The 23,555-nt window shown below is 42.1% G+C and overlaps 2 protein-coding genes across 4 annotated transcripts in view; both read left to right on the top strand.

Moving 5' to 3' along the window:
- LOC106613900 (tetratricopeptide repeat protein 39A-like) overlaps positions 1-16,388 on the top strand; it is a 43,384-nt gene extending 26,996 nt beyond the window's left edge. For all 3 annotated transcript variants that reach the window (XM_014216645.2, XM_014216644.2, XM_014216646.2), the window contains 16 exons: positions 1,959-2,090; positions 5,054-5,097; positions 5,462-5,529; positions 5,677-5,741; positions 5,835-5,934; positions 6,132-6,197; positions 6,329-6,437; positions 6,639-6,706; positions 7,198-7,257; positions 7,485-7,646; positions 7,885-7,976; positions 13,383-13,503; positions 13,906-14,017; positions 14,122-14,236; positions 14,390-14,506; positions 14,673-16,388. In XM_014216645.2, the coding sequence (XP_014072120.1) occupies positions 1,959-2,090; positions 5,054-5,097; positions 5,462-5,529; positions 5,677-5,741; positions 5,835-5,934; positions 6,132-6,197; positions 6,329-6,437; positions 6,639-6,706; positions 7,198-7,257; positions 7,485-7,646; positions 7,885-7,976; positions 13,383-13,503; positions 13,906-14,017; positions 14,122-14,236; positions 14,390-14,506; positions 14,673-14,790 (1,549 nt within the window). In that variant the 3' untranslated portion in view covers positions 14,791-16,388. The remainder of the gene's footprint in view (positions 1-1,958; positions 2,091-5,053; positions 5,098-5,461; positions 5,530-5,676; positions 5,742-5,834; positions 5,935-6,131; positions 6,198-6,328; positions 6,438-6,638; positions 6,707-7,197; positions 7,258-7,484; positions 7,647-7,884; positions 7,977-13,382; positions 13,504-13,905; positions 14,018-14,121; positions 14,237-14,389; positions 14,507-14,672) is intronic.
- A 537-nt stretch (positions 16,389-16,925) lies between these two features.
- Positions 16,926-23,555, top strand: part of rnf11b (ring finger protein 11b) — a 34,870-nt gene continuing 28,240 nt past the window's right edge. The window contains exon 1 of the mRNA XM_014216642.2: positions 16,926-17,456. Within this exon, the coding sequence (XP_014072117.1) occupies positions 17,334-17,456 (123 nt within the window). The 5' untranslated portion in view covers positions 16,926-17,333. The remainder of the gene's footprint in view (positions 17,457-23,555) is intronic.

Genomic DNA, 23,555 nt, shown 5'->3' with positions numbered 1-23,555 from the left:
TCAGCACTTTTGTACAGTGACAGAATTCAGAACATGGGCCGTTCTTACAGTGTACTCCCTGTACAACAAGTCAGAACCATAGGATAAATAAATGGGTCATATAAAAAGACAATGAAAGCTCTTAAAATATTCAGTGATTACATTTCTCTAAAACAGGTTATTGGCTACATGTGCTCCACCAAGTCAGAAAAGTAGGTGAAATTAAGAGGTGAAAATAGACCAAATTATTAGGGTGAGACACATTGAACACCGTTTGGCTCTATTTGACGCGTTAAATAAGCTTTTAATTTGACACGTCAAATAACACAATTCTATTATAGCATGTTGTGTGTGCTGAATTTGAACGTGCAAGATAAGCACCATCACTCCTATCAGGAGCACTGTCAAAGTTGAACAAAAAAGTTTGCAAACAAGCACACACCGGCCACGAACGATGTTTTTACAAAACTGCGTTGGTGAAAATAGACCAAATAATTAGGGTGAGGCACATGGGCTGCTAACAGCTTACTACACAACATAGACTTAGTATTACTTTCTTAGCTACAGTACACATATCTCCCTGGCATATTACACCGTTTATGCAGCAGCATACAATACATTTTTGGACTCACCTTGTGAAGGTGGTGTGGCGGTCCTTTGTGGACTAATTTTGTCATCAAACTTTGTCATCAAAGTCTGGCATTCTCTGGATTTATAGTGGGAACAAAGCCACTCCACTGAATAGCAGGCTAGTGGTTGCTTTGTAATGCTTGCAGTTAGCCACTGATTCCTTACAAACCACTCATTGTTGAATTTGCGATTTCCAACTTGTTGTGTAATGTTTGTGTCCAATGGCTGATGACCACTGATACGTTTTATCTATAATTTCTCTTTATTATTTCTCTTCATATGACAAGGATTGAAAAGGATTTGCCAGTAGATTGTCGACTTGATTCATGATGATGACTGCTACAGTGAGGGAAAAAAGTATTTGATCCCCTGCTGATTTTGTACGTTTGCCCACTTACAAAGAAATGATCAGTCTATAATTTTTATATAATTTTAATAATTTTAATAGTAGGTTTATTTGAACAGTGAGAGACAGAATAACAACAAAAATATCCAGAAAAACGCATCTCAAAAATGTTATAAAATGATTAGCATTTTAATGAGGGAAATAAGTATTTGACCCCTCTGCAAAACATGACTTAGTACTTGGTGGCAAAACCCTTGTTGGCAATCACAAAGGGATATTCAATGTCTGCTTTTTTATTTTTACTCATCTAACAATAGGTGCCCTTCTTTGTGAGGCATTGGAAAACCTCCCTTGTCTTTGTGGTTGGATCTGTGTTTGAAATTCACTGCTTGACTGAGGGACCTTATGTGTGGGATACAGAGATGAGGTAGTCATTCAAAAATCATGTTAAACACTATTATTTCACACAGAGTGAGTCAATGCAACTTTTTATCAAATCAAATCAAGCTGTATTTATATAGCATGTTTTGGACGCAATGCGCTTCACAGGAAAAAACATTAAAAAACGAAAATAAAAACTGAAATATTTACTACACAACAAACAAAAGAATAACAAAAACTGAAAGACTGAAAAAGGTGTAACTCATTAAGCACATTTTTACTTCTGAACTTATTTAGGCTTTCCATATCAAAGGGGTTGAATACCTTTTCAGCTTTTCATTTTTCATTAATTTGTAAAATATTCAACAAACATAATTCTACTTTTACATTATGGGGTATTGTGTGTATGCCAGTGATAAAATCAGGCTGTAACACAACAAAATGTGGAAAAAGTCAAGGGGTGTGAATACTTTCTGAAGGCACTATACTTGTGCTCCTCCTCTTTTCAAGACGTGCAAAGGAATATTTTTTTTGAGTCATCTGATTGCATTTTGAGAAGGCAACAATAGCTGCTAAAAATAGAGCTGAATATTTCTATGCTGTCTTTTTCCCCCCTTCCTAGAACCAAAGACAGCATGTACCATGCACTCACATACGCCACCATACTGGAGATGCAGGCCATGATGACCTTTGACCCGGAGAACATCCTGGCAGCTGGTAACACCATGAAGGAGGCTCAGGCAGTGTGTCAGCGGTAAGGCTCATTTGTAAAGGATCCACGTTCAAAGAGCAGGAAAATGTCTCTGCACCCTTCCAGTTAGATGCACATTTCTTTAATTGTGGATGAGCTTAAGTCAGTCTACCTTCATCAGAGCATGTCTCCACAAACAATAGTGGGACAGATGAGGCCACACAGTGAGCCAGTGGTAATTACAGACACCTGTGGTAATCTAAAGTACCCAAAAGGGCCACTAGATGTCATAATATCAGATAGAAATACAGTACAAATACTAGAAAATATTCTAGATGTACACTGCTCAAAAAAATAAAGGGAACACTTAAACAACACAATGTAACTCCAAGTCAATCACACTTCTGTGAAATCAAACTGTCCACTTAGGAAGCAACACTGATTGACAATAAATTTCACATGCTGTTGTGCAAATGGAATAGACAACAGGTGGAAATTATAGGCAATTAGCAAGACACCCCCAATAAAGGAGTGGTTCTGCAGGTGGGGACCACAGACCACTTCTCAGTTCCTATGTTTCCTGGCTGATGTTTTGGTCACTTTTGAATGCTGGCGGTGCTTTCACTCTAGTGGTAGCATGAGATGGAGTCTACAACCCACACAAGTGGCTCAGGTAGTGCAGCTCATCCAGGATGGCACATCAATGCGAGCTGTGGCAAGAAGGTTTGCTGTGTCTGTCAGCGTAGTGTCCAGAGCATGGAGGCGCTACCAGGAGACAGGCCAGTACATCAGGAGACGTGGAGGAGGCCGTAGGAGGGCAACAACCCAGCAGCAGGACCGCTACCTCCGCCTTTGTGCAAGGAGGAGCAGGAGAAGCACTGCCAGAGCCCTGCAAAATGACCTCCAGCAGGCCACAAATGTGCATGTGTCTGCTCAAACGGTCAGAAACAGACTCCATGAGGGTGATATGAGGGCCCGACGCCCATAGGTGGGGATTGTGCTTACAGCCCAACACCGTGCAGGACGTTTGGCATTTGCCAGAGAACACCAAGATTGGCAAATTCGCCACTGGCGCCCTGTGCTCTTCACAGATGAAAGCAGGTTCACCCTGAGCACGTGACAGATGTGACAGAGCCGTGGAGAACGTTCTGCTGCCTGCAACATCCTCCAGCATGACCGGTTTGGCGGTGGGTCAGTCATGGTGTGGGGTAGCATTTCTTTGGGGGGCCGCACAGCCCTCCATGTGCTCGCCAGAGGTAGCCTGACTGCCATTAGGTACCGAGATGAGATCCTCAGACCCCTTGTGAGACCATATGCTGGTGCGGTTGGCCCTGGGTTCCTCCTAATGCAAGACAATGCTAGACCTCATGTGGCTGGAGTGTGTCAGCAGTTCCTGCAAGAGGAAGGCATTGATGCTATGGACTGGCTCGCCCGTTCCCCAGACCTGAATCCAATTGAGCACATCTGGGACATCATGTCTCGCTCCATCCACCAACGCCACATTGCACCACAGACTGTCCAGGAGTTGGCGGATGCTTTAGTCCAGGTCTGGGAGGAGATCCCTCGGGAGACCATCCGCCACCTCATCAGGAGCATGCCCAGGCGTTGTAGGGAGGTCATACAGGCACGTGGAGGCCACACACACTACTGAGCCTCATTTTGACTTGTTTTAAGGACATTACATCAAAGTTGGATCAGCCTGTAGTGTGGTTTTCCACTTTAATTTTGAGTGTGACTCCAAATCCAGACCTCCATGGGTTGATAAATTGGATTTCCATTGATTATTTTTGTGTGATTTTGTTGTCAGCACATTCAACTATGTAAAGAAAAAAGTATTTAATAAGATTATTTCTTTCATTCGGATCTAGGATGTGTTGTTTAAGTGTTCCCTTTATTTTTTTGAGCAGTATATTTCTACTAGAACAAAATCCATGTACAAATAAAACATTTGATGTTCGTATAAGGAACCCATACTCTCAAAAAGAGAGCAATACAGCCGAAAAGAGGCATTAAAAAATGGGTCCACATAAAATATATAGATTTTTAAAGTTATTTTTATTTAATAAATTCAAAAACTAAAGTTTTGACTCAGTGGTAAGGCTCCCTTATCAGATCTATTCAATCATGAAAAGAGGAACTACGTCATCCGATCAAGTGAAACCACTTTTTGAATTGTGTAACACCTGTTTTTAACCAAGTAAGTCTCATTTAACTCTCGTATTTTGAACAACAACATACAGAGGAAATCCATTTGGCTCTTGATAAACCTGGCCATTCCACTAGGGAGAGCCTCTGGCTATTTTGGGAGATGTCCATCCTGGTCTGTGGTGGCTGGTGAGCTCCATGTTCTGTGACATAATCACAAAGCAGATATCACCCAGGTTCTATCAGATCTCGCTGGCTGGGGGAGTTTTGAGTGGCCTGTAACAGTGAGCTCTGGAGTCAGTGTGTGAAATGTCCTGTACGGATGCACCTTTCCAAAGGCTGGAACATACACACTAACTCCCGGACTGGGCCTGCCACACCTTCTGAGACCCTGGGGGAATGGGAACCCCATGACACAGCCATCTGCCTGGCTATAAGGACCAGGACCCTGTGTTAATCTGGGAGACGCTCTACATTTTATCAACATAAGCCATGGAATGTGGCTGGGCCACACTGACTTGCATGAAATGTAGATATCTATGCAAATACAACTTTTACAGGAGCTTTAATGTTTTCCCATGGATCACAGTAAACCACTCATTATATGTGTGTATCTCCCTTAATCCATATTATTCATCTAATTATGAAACCTGATTTTAGTTAGAAATACTGTCTTGTCAATGTCTGTCTGAATGTGGTTACTACATGTCACCGTTTTTCAATATCCACGCACAGGAATGTGTTGAATTCCCAGATTCTTAGCTCGCACATTCACAGACTGGTGTTGAGTTGTTGTGAACAAACACAGCTATATATGTCTCATCAAACACTGTAATGTGGCATGTTGGATTTGGTGTGTAATGAAGTGTATTCTCTAACAGGTTCCGCAAGAAGTCAACCTTTAGCAACAGAAACTCCACAGAAGGTTAGTATAGTTAAAACATACTTACTTCAGTACATTCCACTTAGACATAGACATATTATTTTATCACAGGCCTCTTATCTTATCACTCATTTTGCTAGTGTAAATTGAACAATGTTTTTTATAGCTGTGTATTCCTAAGTAAATAAAACACAGCTGCTGTGATACAGGAGAATATACTCTGTTTTTGAGTGATTTTAATGTATTACTCCATTACTTCAAGCCATTATGGTTGTTCACTAGTTGTTCAGTAGTTGAGAATACAGTTTAAAATGTGTTTCTTGTCTGTGGGTTTATTGTGCAGCCTCCTGCTGATGTAGTGGTTTCAGTATGTCAGAAGATAATTGTGCTGTCATTTTCACCTCAGAGGAACTCCATGCTGAAGTGTGCTATGCAGAATGTCTCCTGCAGAGGGCAGCACTCACCTTCCTTCAGGTAATCCACTGCTACCACAACATCAGCTACACACACCCACACACTCTTTATCTTGCTGAAGCACTGATACAGATTTAAAAGTTGATTGTGCATTTATGATATTGTTCTTTGTATCCTTAAACGTTTTCTTTCCCCCTGTTTTTGTAGGATGAAAACATGGTCAGTTTCATCAAGGGAGGAATTAAAGTGAGGAATAGCTACCAGACATATAAGTAAGTACTCTTGATGTAGTGCATGGCCCTTATAGTGCATTCCGCTTATGTCTCAACTCAAACTATAGTAAAGAATGTACATCTGTATTTCAGAGAGCTTCATACGGTCCTCCAGTCCTCAAGCTACGTCCATGGTGACAATCATGGGCATTTTGAAGGCGGAGTCAAGCTTGGAGTGGGAGCCTTCAACCTGGTGAGGAAAATGCTTCATGTCAACATTGTTTGTGGTCTAGTTTGCTGGGCTGGTAGACTGTATAGAAGGACGTTTTGGGGTGTTATGGCTATAGCCACTCTGTGTAACTCAAAGCATGGTCCTGATTGGTACAATATGTAATTGTGTCTGGCTCATCTTCTCACTCTTCCACTCCTGTGTTCTTGGGTCGTGTACAGATGATCTCCATGCTGCCCACTCGTACCCTCAGGTTGCTGGAGTTTGTGGGTTTCTCTGGAAATAAGGTAGATCTCCTACTGTTAGGCAGGTGGCCCTGAGATGATGTGTGAGATGCTGGACTAGACTGGGCTGGACTAGGCTGGACTGGGCTGGGCTAAACTAAGCCCCCTGTGTCCTGTGTTGTGTGTGTCTGCAGGAGTTTGGCTTGCTGCAGCTGACGGAGGGCGCAGCAGGGCAGACGTTCAGGTCCTTCCTGTGTAATATGCTGCTGCTCTGCTACCACACCTTCATGAGCTTCATCCTGGGTGAGAGAAAGACTGATGTTACCACACATCAAATGTTACCACACTGACCTTTTCAACTGCCAAAACAAGCTCTATACTGTAGCCTAGCCACATTCTGGTTGGTGGTCACCTCTACGGGAAAGGAAAACCCTGGTCATATCTTGCACAAATGTCTTAAACTAACATGAAATAACATTGTATTTTTCTCCTTGCGGCTTGCAGGCACTGGGGAAGCAGATGTGGAGGATGCAGAGAAACTCCTTCAGCCATATCTCAAACGGTATCCTAAGGTCAGTGAGGACATTGTAGCATGTACACTGAGTATACAAAATATTAAGAACACCTGCTCTTTCCATGATATAGACTGACTAGGTGAATACAGGCAAAAGCTATGATCCCTTATTGATGTCACTTGTTAAATCCACTTCAATTAGTGTAGGTGAAGGGGAGGAGGCAGGTTAAAGATTTTTAAGCCTTGAGACGGATTGTGCCATTCAGAGGGTGAATGGGCAAGACAAAATATGTAAGTCCCTTTGAATGGGGTATGGTGGTATGTGCCAGGTACACTGGTTTGTGTCAGGAACTGCAACACTGCTCGGTTTTTCACGCTCAACAGTTTCCTGTGTGCATCAACAATGTTCCTAATGTTTGGTATACTCAGTGTAAAGTTAAATCATATTCCAGTTGTATTGATTTTGTGAAACTACTCTGAAGTATTTAGTGCGTAGGCCTGTACACACACTCTGTCCCATCAAAACAGTTCATAGTGTGTTGTTTTTAGGGATCCATCTTCTTGTTCTTCGCTGGTCGAATTGAGGTTATCAAAGGAAACCTGGATGCTGTGAGTGTGGGATCAATGATTCTGACTACTACCAACATTATTTTGTGTGTAGACTCCAAATCTGGCCAGCTGTCACATGTATTCGTGTGTGTGTGTGTGTGTGTGTGTGTGTGTGTGTGTGTGTGTGTGTGTGTGTGTGTGTGTGTGTGTGTGTGTGTGTGTGTGTGTGTGTGTGTGTGTGTGTGTGTGTGTGTGTGTGTGTGTGTGTGTGTGTGTGTGTGTAACAGGCTATAATGCGCTTTGAGGAGTGCTGTGAAGCTCAGCAGCAGTGGAATCAGTTTCATCACATGTGCTACTGGGAGCTGATGTGGTGTTTCACATACAAGAGGCATTGGAAGATGGCCTACTTCTACGCTGATCTGCTCAGCAAAGAGAATGCATGGTCCAAGGTGGGACATTCTGGAATAATTGTATTTGTGCATATCAGTTCAATATAGTGCAGTATGAAGGACATCTGTTTCAGTACAGTAATGGTTGCATTATTTCGCTGGTAAATGCGACAGTCTTAACAGAATATAGATTTGTTTGTTTAACAGCTTTTAATGTATTCCACTTAGTCTTTAGAGGGACAAATCTATGTTGATGCTTACAGAGTTACAGTAGTAACACATGCACATTTCCCTCCAGGCAACATATGCGTATATGAAAGGTGCCTACCTCAGCATGCTGACCAGGGAGGAATGCCAACCATTCAGGGAGAGCGAGGTAGCGTTATTCAGGTAGGTCACTGCAACAAACAAACCCCTGTGTCACCAAACTGTTGGAAAGAATTGTGTTTGACCAAAGACAATGCTATTTCTCTGTAAACAAATGAACAACAGACTTTCAGCACGCTTATAGAGAAGGGCACTCAATATGTACTGCACTGACACAAATGACTGATGATTGGTTGAAAGAAGTTGATAATAAGAAGATTGTGGGAGCTGTATTGTTAGATTTCAGTGCAGTCTGATATTATTGACCATAACCTTTTGTTGAAAAGAACGTATGTGTTATGGCTTTTCAATCTCTGCCAAATCGTAGATTCAGAGCTATCTAATATAACTCAAAGGGTTTTCTTTAATGGGAGCTTCTCTAATGTCAAATATGTAAAGTTTGGTGTACTGCAGGGCAGCTTTCTAGGCCCTCTACTCTTTTCTATTTTTACCAATGACCTGCCACTGGCATTTAACAAAGCACGTGTGTGCATTTACAAGGCATTCGAAAGTATTCAGACCCCTTGACTTTTTCCACATTTTCTTACATTACAGCCTTATTCTACAATTGATACCCCATGATAACAAAACAAAAACAGGTTTTAATAAATGTTTGCAAAAAAAACAGATACCTTATTTACATAAGTATTCAGACCCTTTGCTATGACACTCATAATTGAGCTCAGGTGAATCCTGTTTCCATTGATCAACCTTGAGATGTTTCTACAACTTCATTGGAGTCCACCTGTGGTAAATTCAATTGATTGGACATGATTTGGAAAGGCATATACCTGTCTATATAAGGTCCCACAGTTGACAGTGCATGTCAGAGCAAAAACCAAGCCTTGGGGTCGAAGGAATTGTGCACTGAGCTCCGAGACAGGATTGTGTCGAGGCACAGAATCAATCAGTCAATCAATCAATTTTATTTATAAAGCCCTTCTTACATCAGCTGATGTCACAAAGTGCTGTACAGAAACCCAGCCTAAAACCCCCAAACAAGCAATGCAGGTGTAGAAGCACGGTGGCTAGGAAAAACTCCCTAGAGAGGAACCAGGCTATGAGGGGTGGCACTCCTCTTCTGGCTGTGCCGGGTGGAGATTATAACAGAACATGGCCAAGATGTTCAAATGTTCATAGATGACCAGCAGGGTCAAATAATAATAATAATCACAATGCTTGTCGAGGGTGGAACAGGTCAGCACCTCAGGAGTAAATGTCAGTTGGCTTTTCATAGCCGATCATTCAGAGTATCTCTACTGCTCCTGCTGTCTCTAGAGAGTTGAAACAGCAGGTCTGGGACAGGTAGCACGTCTGGTGAACAGGTCAGGGTTCCATAGCCGCAGGCAGAACAGTTGAAACTGGAGCAGCAGCACGGCCAGATGGACTGGGGACAGCAAGGAGTTATCAGGCCAGGTAGTCCTGAGGCATGGTCCTAGGGCTCAGGTCATGAGAGAAAGAGAGAGAATTAGAGAGAGCATACTTAAATTCACACAGGACACCGGATAAGACAGGAGAAATACTCCAGATATAACAGACTGACCCTAGCCCCCCGACACATAAACTACTGCAACAGAAATGGGGAAGAGTACCAAAACATTTCTGCAGCAATGAAGGTCCTTAAGAACACAGTGGCCTCCATCATTCTGAAATGGAAGAAGTTTGGAACCACCAAGACTCATCCTGGAGCTGGCCACTCGGCCAAACTGAGCAATCGGGGGAGAGGGGCCTTGGTCAGGGAGGTCACCAAGAATCTGATGGTCACTCTGACAAAGCTCCAGAGTTCCTCTGTGGAGATGGGAGAACCTTCCAGAAGGACAACCATCTCTGCAGCACTCCACCAAGCAGGCCTTTATGGTAGAGTGGCCAGATGGAAGCCATTCCTCAGGAATAGGCACATGACAGCCCGCTTGAAGTTTGCCAAAATACACCTTAAGGATTCTCAGACCATGAGAAACCCAGATTATCTGGTCTGATGAAACCAATATTGAATTCTTTGGCCTGAATGCCAAGCATCACATCTGGAGGAAACCTGGCACCATCCCTATGATGAAGCATGGTGTTGGCAGCATCATGCTCTTGGGGATGTTTTTCAGTGGCAGGGACTGGGAGACTAGTCAGGATCGAGGCAAAGATGAATGGAGCAAAGTACGGAGATCCTTCATGAAAACCTGCTCCAGAGCACTCAGTACCTCAGAGTGGGGTGAAGGTTCACCTTCATACAGGACAATGACCCTAAGCACACAGCCAAGACAGCGCAGGATTGGCTTCGGGACAAGTCTCTGAATGTCGTTGAGTGGCGGCCCAGCCAGAGCCCGGACTTGAACCCGATCGAACATCTCTGGAGAGGCCTGAAAATAGCTGTGCAGCGCTCCTCATCGAACCTGGCAGAGCTTGAGAGGATCTGCAGAGAAGAATTAGAGAAACTCCCCAAATACATGTGTGCCAAGCTTGTAGCTTCATAGCAAAGAAGATTTGAGGCTGTAATCGCTGCCACAGGTGCTTCAACAAAGTACTGAGTAAAGGGTCTGAATGTAAATGTGATATTTCAGGGGGGGGGGGTTTGCAAAGAAATCAACTTGTTTTTGCTTTGTCATTATGGGGTAGTATGTGTAGATTTATGATGGGAAAAAAACTATTTGGCATCATTAAATTGAAGACTGTTATTTTATCAAATCAATTCTCTGTTATTATTATGACGTGATTAAACTAATCATGTAAATGTAATTAACTAGGAAGTTGGGGCACCAAGGAAAATCTTCAGATTACAAAGTTATAATTTTCCTAATATAACTCTTCAGTTATTTTAATATCTGATCAATTAGTCTTCTAATTAATGAATTCGTCTTTACCTCACGTTAGTCTCATTCCAAACGTCGTAAATTGTTGGTTATCTGCACGAACCCAGCCTTCACTATGAATCATCCATACATCAATTGTCTTAATCATTTATTTACTAACTAACTATATAATCACAGAAATGCATAAACAAACAAACAGTAGATATGGTTACAAAGAAATGATAGGGGAGGTTCCCTAAGCCGATATGATGGCTTGGTGGACTGAGAAGGGCGCGAAAGACAAAAGAGTCACTACACATTTGATAATTATATTAATTGAAATGCTAATCCTTTGCACGCTCACTCATTCTGGAATAATTGAAATCAATATATATATTTACGCTTAGTGTGTCGTCGTGATCTCTGTTGGAATCGTCCGTCTTTCTGTTGGAAAGTTCATCCGCTCATCTCTCCATCTGCTTCCAAGTCTTTCTTTAAAAAAATAATTGTACCCCTTTTTTCTCCCCAATTTCGTGGTATCCAATTGGTAGTAGTTACAGTCTTGTCTCATCGCTGCAACTCCCGTATGGACTCGGGAGAGGCGAAGGTCGACAGCCATGCGTCCTCCGAAACACAACCCAACCAAGCCGCACTGCTTCTTGAAACAATGCACATCCAACCCGGAAGCCACCAATGTGTCACCAATGTGTCGGAGGAAACACCATACACCTGGCGACCTGGTCAGCGTGTACTGCGCCCGGCCCGCTACAGGAGTTGCTAGTGCGCGATGAGACAAGGATATCCCTGCCGGCCAAATTACTATAAGAAAAATTGGATTACCTTTGCTGTTCTTTGTCAGAATGCACTCCCAGGACTTCTACTTCTACAAATGTTGTTTTGGTTCCAAATAATCCATAGTTATATCCAAATACCTCCGTTTTGTTCGTGCGTTCTGGTCACTATCCGAAGGGTAATGCGCGAGCGCATTTCGTGACAAAAAAATTCAAAATATTCTATTACCGTACTTAGAAGCATGTCAAACGCTGTTTAAAATAAATTTTTATGCTATTTTTCTCGTAAAATAACAATAATATTCCAACCGGACAACGTTGTATTCATTCAAAGAGTGAAAGAAAAAAATTGAGAAGTCTCGTGAACGCGCATCTCAGTCTCACTGTCCCCAGGCAGACCACTTACAAACTCTGCTGCTGTACTTTGCCCAGAGACAGGAGACACGTCATTCCGCTTTCTGAACGCTTTAGAGAGCCAATGGAAGTCTTAGAAAGTGTCACGTAACAGCACAGATGCTGTAATTTCGATAGAGATGCAACAGAAGGAGTACAAATTGTCAGACAGGCCACTTCCTGCATGGAATCTTCTCAGGTTTTTGCCTGCCATATGAGTTCTGTTATACTCACAGACACCATTCAAACAGTTTTAGAAACTTTAGAGTGTTTTCTATCCAAATCCACTAATTATATGCATATTCTCATTTCTGGGCAAGAGTAGTAACCTGTTTAAATCGGGTACGTTTTTTATCCAGCCGTGAAAATACTGCCCCCTAGCCCCAACAGGTTAACAAAGAGTTGCAGTCCGTTTTGGAATGGGTGGCCAGTAATAAACTGGTCCTGAACATTCTTAAAAGTAATAGCATTGTGTTTGGTACAAATCATTCCCTAAGTTCTAGATCTCAGCAGAGTCTGGTAATGAATGGTGTTGCTGTTTAACAAGTTGAGGAGACTAAATTACTTGGTGTTACCTTACTGTAAACTGGTCAAAACAAACATTTAAAGATGCGGAGAGGTCTGTCCATAATAAAGAAATGCTCTGCTTTTTTGACTCCACAAAGCAAGTCCTGCAGGCTCTAGTTTTATCTTATCTTGATAGTTGTCCAGTCATCTGGTCCAGTCCTGCAAAAAAAGACCTAGTTAAGCTGCAGCTGGCCCTGAACAGAGCGGCACATTTTGCTTTTCATTGTAGTCAGAGGGCAAATGTAAATACTATGCATGCCAGTCTCTCTTGACTAAGAGTTGAGGAAAGACTGACTGCATCACTTCTTGTTTTTATATGAAACATTAATGTGTTGGAAATTCCAAATTGTTTACATAGTCAACTTACACACAGACACAGAACTGACACACACACTTACCCAACCAGACATGCCACCAGAGGTCTTTTCACAGTCCCTAGGTCCAGAGCAAATTCAAGGAAACGTACAGTATTATACAGAGCCATGAGTGCTTGGAACTCCCTTCCATCTTATATAGCGCAAGTGAACAGCAAACCTGGTTTAAAAATAAATAAATAAAGCAACACCTCATGGCACAACACCTCTCCCCCATGTGACCTACTTGTTGTGTGTATGTACTGACATGTATGTGGAACTGATAGATGCGCACACACACACACTACATGTTAATGTATTTAAATTGTAAAAAAATGTGTCTAATGTCTTCTTCGTTAGGTGTCGGACCCCAGTAAGACTAGCTGTCGCCATTGGCGTCGGTTAATGGGGATCCTAATAAATAAAAACAAAAACATATTGCTTTGTACTCTATTCATGTATTTTTACCCAGACATCTGAGATAATCAAGTCATTCTATCCAAATGAATCTATATCTTATATTTATCTATTGTCTATCCATTCCAGGCAGGTACATGGGCTGAAGCAGAAAATTGCTGGAAAGTCTTTGCCAACTGAGAAGTTTGCCATCCGAAAAGCCCGTCGCTACCTGACTGAGAACCCAGTTACACTACCTGCTGCACCTCTGGTCAGTACAAGTCTCCGAAACCCGACCCTAGGTGACTCTTTTGGCAAAGAAGAACTGGGTCACTGCCTACGTTACTACCTTATTCGCTTAAATAAAATCGAAAATATAGCTAGCAAGGTTATTTTTAATGAGTGCATTTCGCAAGTGGGTAGTGCATCAACTACCTTCACTAAAACCACTGGAACGGTTTTGCCTGCAAACTTTGGAGAGTTGTCTGTCTGAAGAGGACCCAGCACGGAACAAATTTCTTTCCATTATCGAAGTTGCCAAAAGAGTCCGTCATTGAAACCAGACCCTAGTCACTGTTGGCTAGGGTCGGGTTTTCAAGACTAGGTCAGTACTGCGTGGTCTGACTATTACAGTGTAACTGTGACACCTTGTGGCCTTGTCTGTCCAATGCAGGAGATGATGTATATCTGGAACGGCTACACAGTCATCGGGAAACACAAAGACCTGACAGAGGGCATGCTGAAAACACTGGACGAGGCACAGGCGAAACTCGAAAGTAGCCCAAGTAAGTAACACAAACTCATGTCCCCCTTAGAGAGTTGATATTGCCTCTACACAGTCTAGTGTGTGAGAGTGATGGGCCTGAGTGTCGTATGTTGTGTTCCTCAGGGACCGAGTTCTCCATAGACGACCAGTGTCTGCTGAGCCTGCTTAGAGGTCTCTGTCTGAAGCACCTGGGACACCAGGAGGAGGCTGAGCACTACTTCACCCTTGTCCTCTGCAAGTGAGCTCAACACACACCAATATTCAGCACACACTCAAATTTTCACAACATGACAGTAGAAGAGACTTACTCGATTACTATTCCTTACAAGTTTAGCAAATACTTCCTTTCTTGTTTAAATCCTGATCTCTGCTGTATTTTTACTCTTGTCAGTGAAACACAGATCAAGTTTGATCACTACTTGGTTCCCAATGCACTGCTGGAGCACGGGCTGCTATGTCTGGAACAAGGGAGGAAGGAGGAGGGAATCAAACTACTGGAGACGGCCAAGTGAGTGTCTTGGTTCTTACACAACATTATTATCTCTACCCATCCCATTACAGTAGTTCATTGGAATTCTTAAACATGACTTGTTTACAGTAATTATATAAGAACAGATAGTTAAATCATCTGGTCAAGCTGTTTCATTGATCTGCTCTTTCCCCAATATTTACAGGCAAAGTTACAAAAACTACTCCATGGAATCGCGGACCCATTTCAGAATCCAGGCTGCTTTGCACAAGGCCAAGGCCACAAGCGAGAATGGAATTCACACCATGCCCTCCAGCCCATAGCTGATGTGGGCAAAACAGGCCCAAAGTCCAGCCATCCCAAAGTGCACAGCCCAATGCAGCAGGGATGAGGCAGAGTACCAAACCACCCACTACCAGCAACAAGTGCTTGACTTGCCAGCCATCAAGCTTTCAAAAAGACACACAACACTACACTAGTACATTAAACAGTCAAAAGCATACAGACACTAGTTATTTACTCAGACAAAGAAAATCTACGCAATATATAGAAAATACCTCACTAATAGATGGAAATGTACAGGGTCTCATCCGTCTATTGCAAAAACCTATTCGTTACCAATGCCTGAATATCCTCCCTCTAGAATAAATACATAAATTCACTGACAAACATGTATTTTCACACCTGTCACAAGGGCTTCTGCAACATACAGTATTCGAGTGGTTAACGGTATTCTCCTTCCTGGGTTTTGCCCTCTGCTCGGAGCTAATGACTCAAATCATTGTGTCCAATCTTGGACAAGGTCTGTCTTGGGTTGACCATGTTCTATGGCAGATAACCTCCTTCCCTAATGCTTTTATCTCTCTGATTATTTGACTGGATTTATTCTTATTTCTTCATTTTCACCCTCCTTTCCCCACTCTGAACAGCTCAATGGAAGTTTTGGCACATTGGATCAACTGAAACACTTTCTGTGAAGGAATGCATGACCAGTCCAACTGAATTTTTGTGAAAATAGTGCCCACTGACTGCACAAAGTTAAGTCATCCAACCGTGCAAACTCACATTGCAGGAATACACGTGTGATGGTAAGGGGTTATTTTGTCTGTGTATTTATTTATTAACTGTAATGGCGCCTTTTACAAAATTGTCCCGTTTTAAGTGGACAGATGAATGTGTCTTTTAGAAAGGCAGACTCCTTCCTTGTTATCTTAATGTGGACACAATCCAACAGTACTTGAGCTCAAACAAACAAGTCTTTCAGATTGACACAGAAAAAACAGGCTGCCAGTTCCATCTGTAGTAAGTGAAGCGTTGACAACCACTAGAGCCTTCCATATATATAAATATACACCTCCAACATCATCCTATACAAGAATGGCTTATAGGAAACTATTATATATTAAATAGTTCCTTTCCTGTGTAATAAATGAGCTAATAGACTGTGTATGACCAATGTTATTTGTAATTAGATTTTTTTTTCCTTTTTTCATGTTCTATGATTATTGAAACTTTATGTACAACAAGATGAGTATCCAACCCCAAGCACTAGAATGGTGTCTCAAGTTTAAATGTAATCAGAACTGATTTATTCATACTTAGAATATGGTTTTGGGTGAAAGCAATTGACCAGGCGTCCATTTAGACTTTTCTAACGGGTGGAGGAAATGTAGACATTGATTTATTTTAAATGGAGATGATTGTAGTTTGGGATGTTCAAATTATTATGTTAGACATTACTCGTTTTGTTCCATGGTTTTCTTTGAATTAACTGATATTAGTACAAACAATCTTATTAGCACTGTGATGTTGAGGTCAGCATATTATATGGGAACTGGCTACTAAACAGATTGACATTCCTGGGCCTGTACATACTGAATGTTTGTTTTTTAATTTAAGATTAAATGATAAGTAACTGAAATTGAGTCTGGTTATTTTTTTTACTCTTGTATGACCTACACTCTGAACACCAAGCTGCTGTCTGGTTTTCAAATTGGTATTGTTTGTGTACTTATTTCATAAAACGGTATAAAGTGACTAGGAACAGTCAAAACTGCCATATTAGGCAGCCAGGAACCAACTACGACGTGCTGTAAGGCACCTTCAACTAAACTGTATCCCCTCCTTCAAAAACACAGAAATTACAAATATATTGAACATTTAACATAGTAGGTATAGGCATTTTATACCACAGTAACTGCTACTGGAATAACGTTTCCTTGTGACTACGCACTACTACTAGTGTACATGCAGACGCAGTTATGTAGAAAACTGCCAACGAACAACTAGCTGTACTTAGCTACATACTTGCTTGTTACATTGTAATTCATGTTAAACGTTACCAAATATAATTTTGTATCATGTTTTTAACAACGGTCTGATTGGTGAGATGGTGGAGAGCTTCCTTAATACAGATCGCAGTTGATTGGTCCGTGCGTCAAGGGGCGGTGTTTCATGTTGCTACGTTCGTTACCTTCCCAGCGTTTGACGGGGCTGGAAAGTCCCTTTCAGACGGTCTTCAGTCTGAAAATTAGAATCCGTTTTTAGAGTATTAATAACTATTAGGTGTTTAGCTTTATTACGTTCAACCTGCACATAGGCGATGTGAGAGTTCTAGCTAGCAAACAACCGCTAAATCACTTCAGTTTGAGGGTGTACATTGGCTAGCTGGCCAGCCAGGCTCTTTGTGTGGGGATGTTGTTTTTCTTTTGAACATCACAGCTCTCGTGGCTTGTTAGATAATTTGTAATGTATTGAAGCCCATAAGATTGATAGCATACGGTGCGAATTTTGACTGAAAGGTTAGAGAAAGTGGCCTGTGGACGTTGCAAAGCGACAAAGATATAAGGAGTTTGACGTCGAGGAGATGGGGAATTGTCTAAAATCTCCAACCTCGGATGATATTTCATTGCTTCATGAATCACAATCGGATAGAGCTAGTTATGGTGATGGGGCAGAACCAGATCAGGAACCACCGCCACCATACCAGGTAGGTCATTAGCTAATAGTATTTAAATAAATTCAGGTGTTTTTCAAGGTTCGACATGCGAAGGAACTTTTCAAATTGGTGCTGCCTTTATGTGGCGCTGGCTAACCGAAGTAAAAACAAACTGCACTCAAGCTTGCCAGCCAGTTATGATTTTCAGATGTTCATGTAAACAGTAATAACCAGCGGACTCTGGGAGATATGGCAGGTATACACACACAGCCTTACATTGTTTATCAATGCTGCACACAACCATCAACTAGCTGTCCTTTTACATTATCATCTTGTTCTATTTCTACAAGGATTTAGGGTGAAATGACAAGTTTACTATTGCTGCAGTCTTTAGTTTTATCAGACCATCATGTCTTCCTTCATTACATATCATCATCACAGAACACTGACCCAAGGGACTCATGAGATGCAAAATTATCTAGCAATGCATTTTATGAAAACAGCCTAGTAGTCACACACTACAGCAAAAAGAGCCTGGAGATGCTCATCATACTCCTGGAAGGAAGTGTATGGCCTGAAGTGTTGAGGGAGAGACACAAGGCAAAAGCTGGCTGTTTTTTTAAGCTCAAGCGAGAATCCAAAATATACTTGACATAGGCCTAGACCAAGGACTACAGAAGCGCCAACCTTTGCTTTTAGCGCAACAAAGAAAGATAACTTAAAAAGTCGAATGATATTCAGAACCTGTAAGCTCCCTGATACAGGCAATGGCAAAAGCCTACATTGGAGAACACAGATTGAACTCTTATGCTGATGAGAAAACAGCAGTCTTTGTGCTCCCTAATTGTTTTATGACCAGGTTGTTGCAGGTCATTGTCATTATAATAATCCAAATATGGATTCCTTTTCTGTAAGTCGGTCATGTTACGTAAGACTTTAGCCAGGAAGGAATGAGTGTCACCAGGTTAATTCTCTAACTCAAATGTGAAGATAAGCATGTTATACACAGATCTTGATAACTGGAGTCCCCCTGCCTGAACCCTTCCAGTAAAGGTCTCCAATGGCCATGGCTGACACGGGTGTCGGCTTCCACAACTCCCAGAGCTTTGGCCACCTACTCTTTCACCACAGTCTCCGGGTCTCATGTGACACCAGAATGATCCATTAATTAGTTTGAGCCTACTTACCAGAGTAGTCCAAGACTGTAAGACGCGTTCAAGAGAACATGAGGTCTGATCATACACAGCTTGCATGATGACGCATACCTAACTCATTTCGAAAAGTAATTTTCCTTATCACTTTATCTGTTTAGATTTTCTACTAATCTACATTTAGAATATGTCTTTGTTCTTAAAAAATTGACATCACAAACAATTTACCAACCGGTAGAATTAAAGTTGACTGCATATGTCAACATTATAAGGGAGTACAGAACAGAATAAGTCATTTTTATTTCACCAAAATGCAAACACCTATAATACCCATGAGGCCATTTAAAAGTCAAGGGAAAGCAGCCTCTTAAGTGGCATCTGTCCAGATTATACCCAATAATACAAAAGAAAACAAACAAAAACATGTTACTCTCATTTGCACAGAAATGCAGATTCACACACCCCGGATACTGTGTTTTTCTGCTGAAAACCATTAGTCTCTCATTTTCTCAGAATTTCGGTGTTTACTTGAGTCCCTTGGGTCCAGGATCAGGAATGAATAAGAAGGGTTGGAATTCAACAGTCTGGAGCTGATTTTCCAGTAACAGACTGGATGGCAGGACGCATTGTGCAATATCCTGGTTAAACAGCTGAGGCGCTTGTTGGATTTTTCAACACTAACTGGCTTGTTTGAACCATAGCTTGAACAAAGGAAGGCCAGATATCTACTTTAGGACCCACATCATTTCCAATTTAGACGCTTGCCTTGGGCACTCGCCAAGCATTTTTGATTACGCTTTCTTCTTTTAAACAGAGACCTGCCAATGCTTGGTATGTTTGGAGAGCCTTGGAGCTGCCCATTATCATTAAACTGCTGCACAGTTGCACTAAGTTTTGATTGAAAAATGTCTATAATCATCAAACCTTCAGAGTAGAAAACTGGTAACATTCACAAATTAACCTGGCTATGGTTAGACAAAAATGTAGCATGTAATAATAATAAGGATTTTTTTGTTGTTGTGGGAATAAATACCATTTGATTCTTTTACAGTTCTCAGCCCAACAGTGAGGCTGTAAACACCAATAATGTCGTTTTTTTTCTTTTTTTTCTGGTAAATAATATCTTAATAAACAAGACTGACACATACTCCTTGAATACCAGCTCAAAGGAGATGTTTAATGGGGGATTGTGTTACTGTCATCACCCTCCACTGCGTGGTGATCTGAGGAAGAAGGCTCCCCTATTATTTGCTGTGTTACTCTGCGGTCTGTTGTGAGAGGAAGAGGTGTACAGAGCTAGTGGTAATTTGGATAACAGCTGGCGAGAGTGCTGACTGACTGGGCCAGAGGAGATAACTGCCTGTCTGTGTGAGTGGAGGGGGGCAAGGTGTGCAATCAATATATACTGCTCAAAAAAATAAAGGGAACACTAAAGTAACACATCCTAGATCTGAATGAATGAAATAATCTTATTAAATACTTTTTTCTTTACATAGTTGAATGTACTAACAACAAAATCACACAAAAATAATCAATGGAAATCCAATTTATCAACCCATGGAGGTCTGGATTTGGAGTCACACTCAAAATTAAAGTGGAAAACCACACTACAGGCCGATCCAACTTTGATGTAATGTCCTTAAAACAAGTCAAAATGAGGCTCAGTAGTGTGTGTGGCCTCCACGTGCCTGTATGACCTCCATACAACGCCTGGGCATGCTCCTGATGAGGTGGCGGATGGTCTCCTGAGGGATCTCCTCCCAGACCTGGACTAAAGCATCCGCCAACTCCTGGACAGTCTGTGGTGCAACGTGGCGTTGGTGGATGGAGCGAGACATGATGTCCCAGATGTGCTCAATTGGATTCAGGTCTGGGGAACGGGCGGGCCAGTCCATAGCATCAATGCCTTCCTCTTGCAGGAACTGCTGACACACTCCAGCCACATGAGGTCTAGCATTGTCTTGCATTAGGAGGAACCCAGGGCCAACCGCACCAGCATATGGTCTCACAAGGGGTCTGAGGATCTCATCTCGGTACCTAATGGCAGTCAGGCTACCTCTGGCGAGCACATGGAGGCCCCCCAAAGAAATGCCACCCCACACCATTACTGACCCACCGCCAAACCGGTCATGCTGGAGGATGTTGCAGGCAGCAGAACGTTCTCTACGGCGTCTCCAGACTCTGTCACGTCTGTCATATGTGCTCAGTGTGAACCTGCTTTCATCTGTGACGAGCACAGGGCGCCAGTGGCGAATTTGCCAATCTTGGTGTTCTCTGGCAAATGCCAAACGTCCTGCACGGTGTTGGGCTGTAAGCACAACCCCCACCTGTGGACGTCGGGCCCTCATACCACCCTCATGGAGTCTGTTTCTGACCGTTTGAGCAGACACATGCACATTTGTGGCCTGCTGGAGGTCATTTTGCAGGGCTCTGGCAGTGCTTCTCCTGCTCCTCCTTGCACAAAGGCGGAGGTAGCGGTCCTGCTGCTGGGTTGATGCCCTCCTATGGCCTCCTCCACGTCTCCTGATGTACTGGCCTGTCTCCTGGTAGCGCCTGCATGCTCTGGACACTACGCTGATAGACACAGCAAACCTTCTTGCCACAGCTCGCATTGATGTGCCATCCTGGATGAGCTGCACTACCTGAGCCACTTGTGTGGGTTGTAGACTCCGTCTCATGCTACCACTAGAGTGAAAGCACTGCCAGCATTCAAAAGTGACCAAAACATCAGCCAGGAAGCATAGGAACTGAGAAGTGGTCTGTGGTCACCACCTGCAGAACCACTCCTTTATTGGGGGTGTCTTGCTAATTGCCTATAATTTCCACCTGTTGTCTATTCTATTTGCACAACAGCATGTGAAATTTATTGTCAATCAGTGTTGCTTCCTAAGTGGACAGTTTGATTTCACAGAAGTGTGATTGACTTGGAGTTACATTGTGTTGTTTGTGTTCCCTTTATTTTTTTGAGCAGTGTGTGTATATATATATATATATATTTATTTATTTTTTATTTGACCTTTATTTAACCTGTTAGGGCTAGGGGGCAGTATTGACACGGCCGGATAAAAAACGTACCCGATTTAATCTGGTCACTACTCCTACCCAGTAACTAGAATATGCATATACTTATTAGATATGGATAGAAAACACCCTAAAGTTTCTAAAACTGTTTGAATGGTGTCTGTGAGTATAACAGAACTCATATGGCAGGCAAAAACCTGAGAGATTCCTTTACAGGAAGTGGCCTGTCTGACCATTTATTGGCTTTCTTTGACATCTCTTTCCAAAACAAAGAATCTCTGCGGTAACGTGACACTTCCCACGGCTCCCATAGGCTCTCAGAGCCCGGGAAAAAGCTGAATGTCGTCATTCCAGCCCCAGGCTGAAACACATTATCGCCTTTGTCAAGTGGCCGATCAGGGGACAGTGGGCTTAGGCGCGTGCACTGGTCGCCCCCGTCTTTCTTTTTTTTCCTCTATTTACCGAAACGCAGATTCCCGTTCGGAATATTATCGCTTTTTTTACGAGATAAATTGCATAAAAATTGATTTTAAACAGCGGTTGACATGCTTCGAAGTACGGTAATGGAATATTTAGACATTTTTTTTCACGAAATGCGCCATGCTCGTAACCCTGATTTACCATTTCGGATAGTGTCTAGAACGCACGAACAAAACGCCGCTGTTTGGATATAACGATGGATTATTTGGGACCAAACCAACATTTGTTATTGAAGTAGAAGTCCTGGGAGTGCATTCTGACGAAGAACAGCAAAGGTAATAACATTTTTGTTATAGTAAATCTGATTTTGGTGAAGGCTAAACTTGCTGGGTGTCTAAATAGCTAGCCCGTGATGGCTGGGCTATGTACTGAGAATATTGCAAAATGTGCTTTCACCAAAAAGCTATTTTAAAATCGGACATATCGAGTGCATAGAGGAGTTCTGTATCTATAATTCTTAAAATAATTGTTATGCTTTTTGTGAACGTTTATCGTGAGTAATTTAGTAAATTGTTAGTAAATTCCCCAGAAGTTTGCGGGGGGTATGCTAGTTCTCAACGTCACATGCTAATGTAAAAAGCTGTTTTTTGATATAAATATGAACTTGATTGAACAAAACATGCATGTATTGTATAACATACTGTCCTAGGGTTGTCATCTGATGAAGATCATCAAAGGTTAGTGCTGCATTTAGCTGTGGTTTGGGTTTATGTGACATTATATGCTAGCTTGAAAAATGGGTGTCTGATTATTTCTGGCTTGGTACTCTGCTGACATAATCTAATGTTTTGCTTTCGTTGTAAAGCCTTTTTGAAATCGGACAGTGTGGTTAGATAAAGGAGAGTCTTGTCTTTAAAATGGTGTAAAATAGTCATATGTTTGAGAAATTGAAGTAATAGCATTTTTAAGGTATTTGAATATCGCGCCACGGGATTAGACTGGCTGTTGCGTAGGTGGGACGATTTGGTGCCACCTACCCTAGAGAGGTTAACTATGCAATTAAGAACAAATTCTTATTTACAATGACGGTGTACCAAAAGGCAAAAGGCCTCCTGCGGGGACGGGGGCCTGGGATACAGTGGCGGTTCTAGACCATTTCAACTGGGGGGCCAAGCTGGGGCCAGTTGTACTATTAGAGGTGCCAGTTGCATTAGACGTTATTGTTGTCATATCGTTTTCTTCACTGCATTGCAGGCATTAGCAGGCAAAAGACCATGTTCATAATCATTAGTGTTCCGCGTTGGCACTGTCTAATAACGGATCTAAAAAAGAACGATAGCAAAAATTTGTTATGTAGAAATAATTTCATACTCCACATTTAGGGGGTCCACAAGGGGGTCCAAAATTGTTGTCACAGGGGCACTGCCCCCCCCCCAGAACCGCCCCTACTGGGACAATTTTTTTAAATTATAAATATAGGACAAAACACACATCACAACAAGAGAGACACAACACTACATAAAGAGAGACCTAAGATGACAACATAACAGCAAAACAT

Source organism: Salmo salar, chromosome ssa10 (assembly GCF_905237065.1).
Source record: "Salmo salar chromosome ssa10, Ssal_v3.1, whole genome shotgun sequence".
Classification (NCBI taxonomy): domain Eukaryota; kingdom Metazoa; phylum Chordata; class Actinopteri; order Salmoniformes; family Salmonidae; genus Salmo; species Salmo salar.
This window is presented reverse-complemented; position numbering and strand designations above follow the sequence as displayed.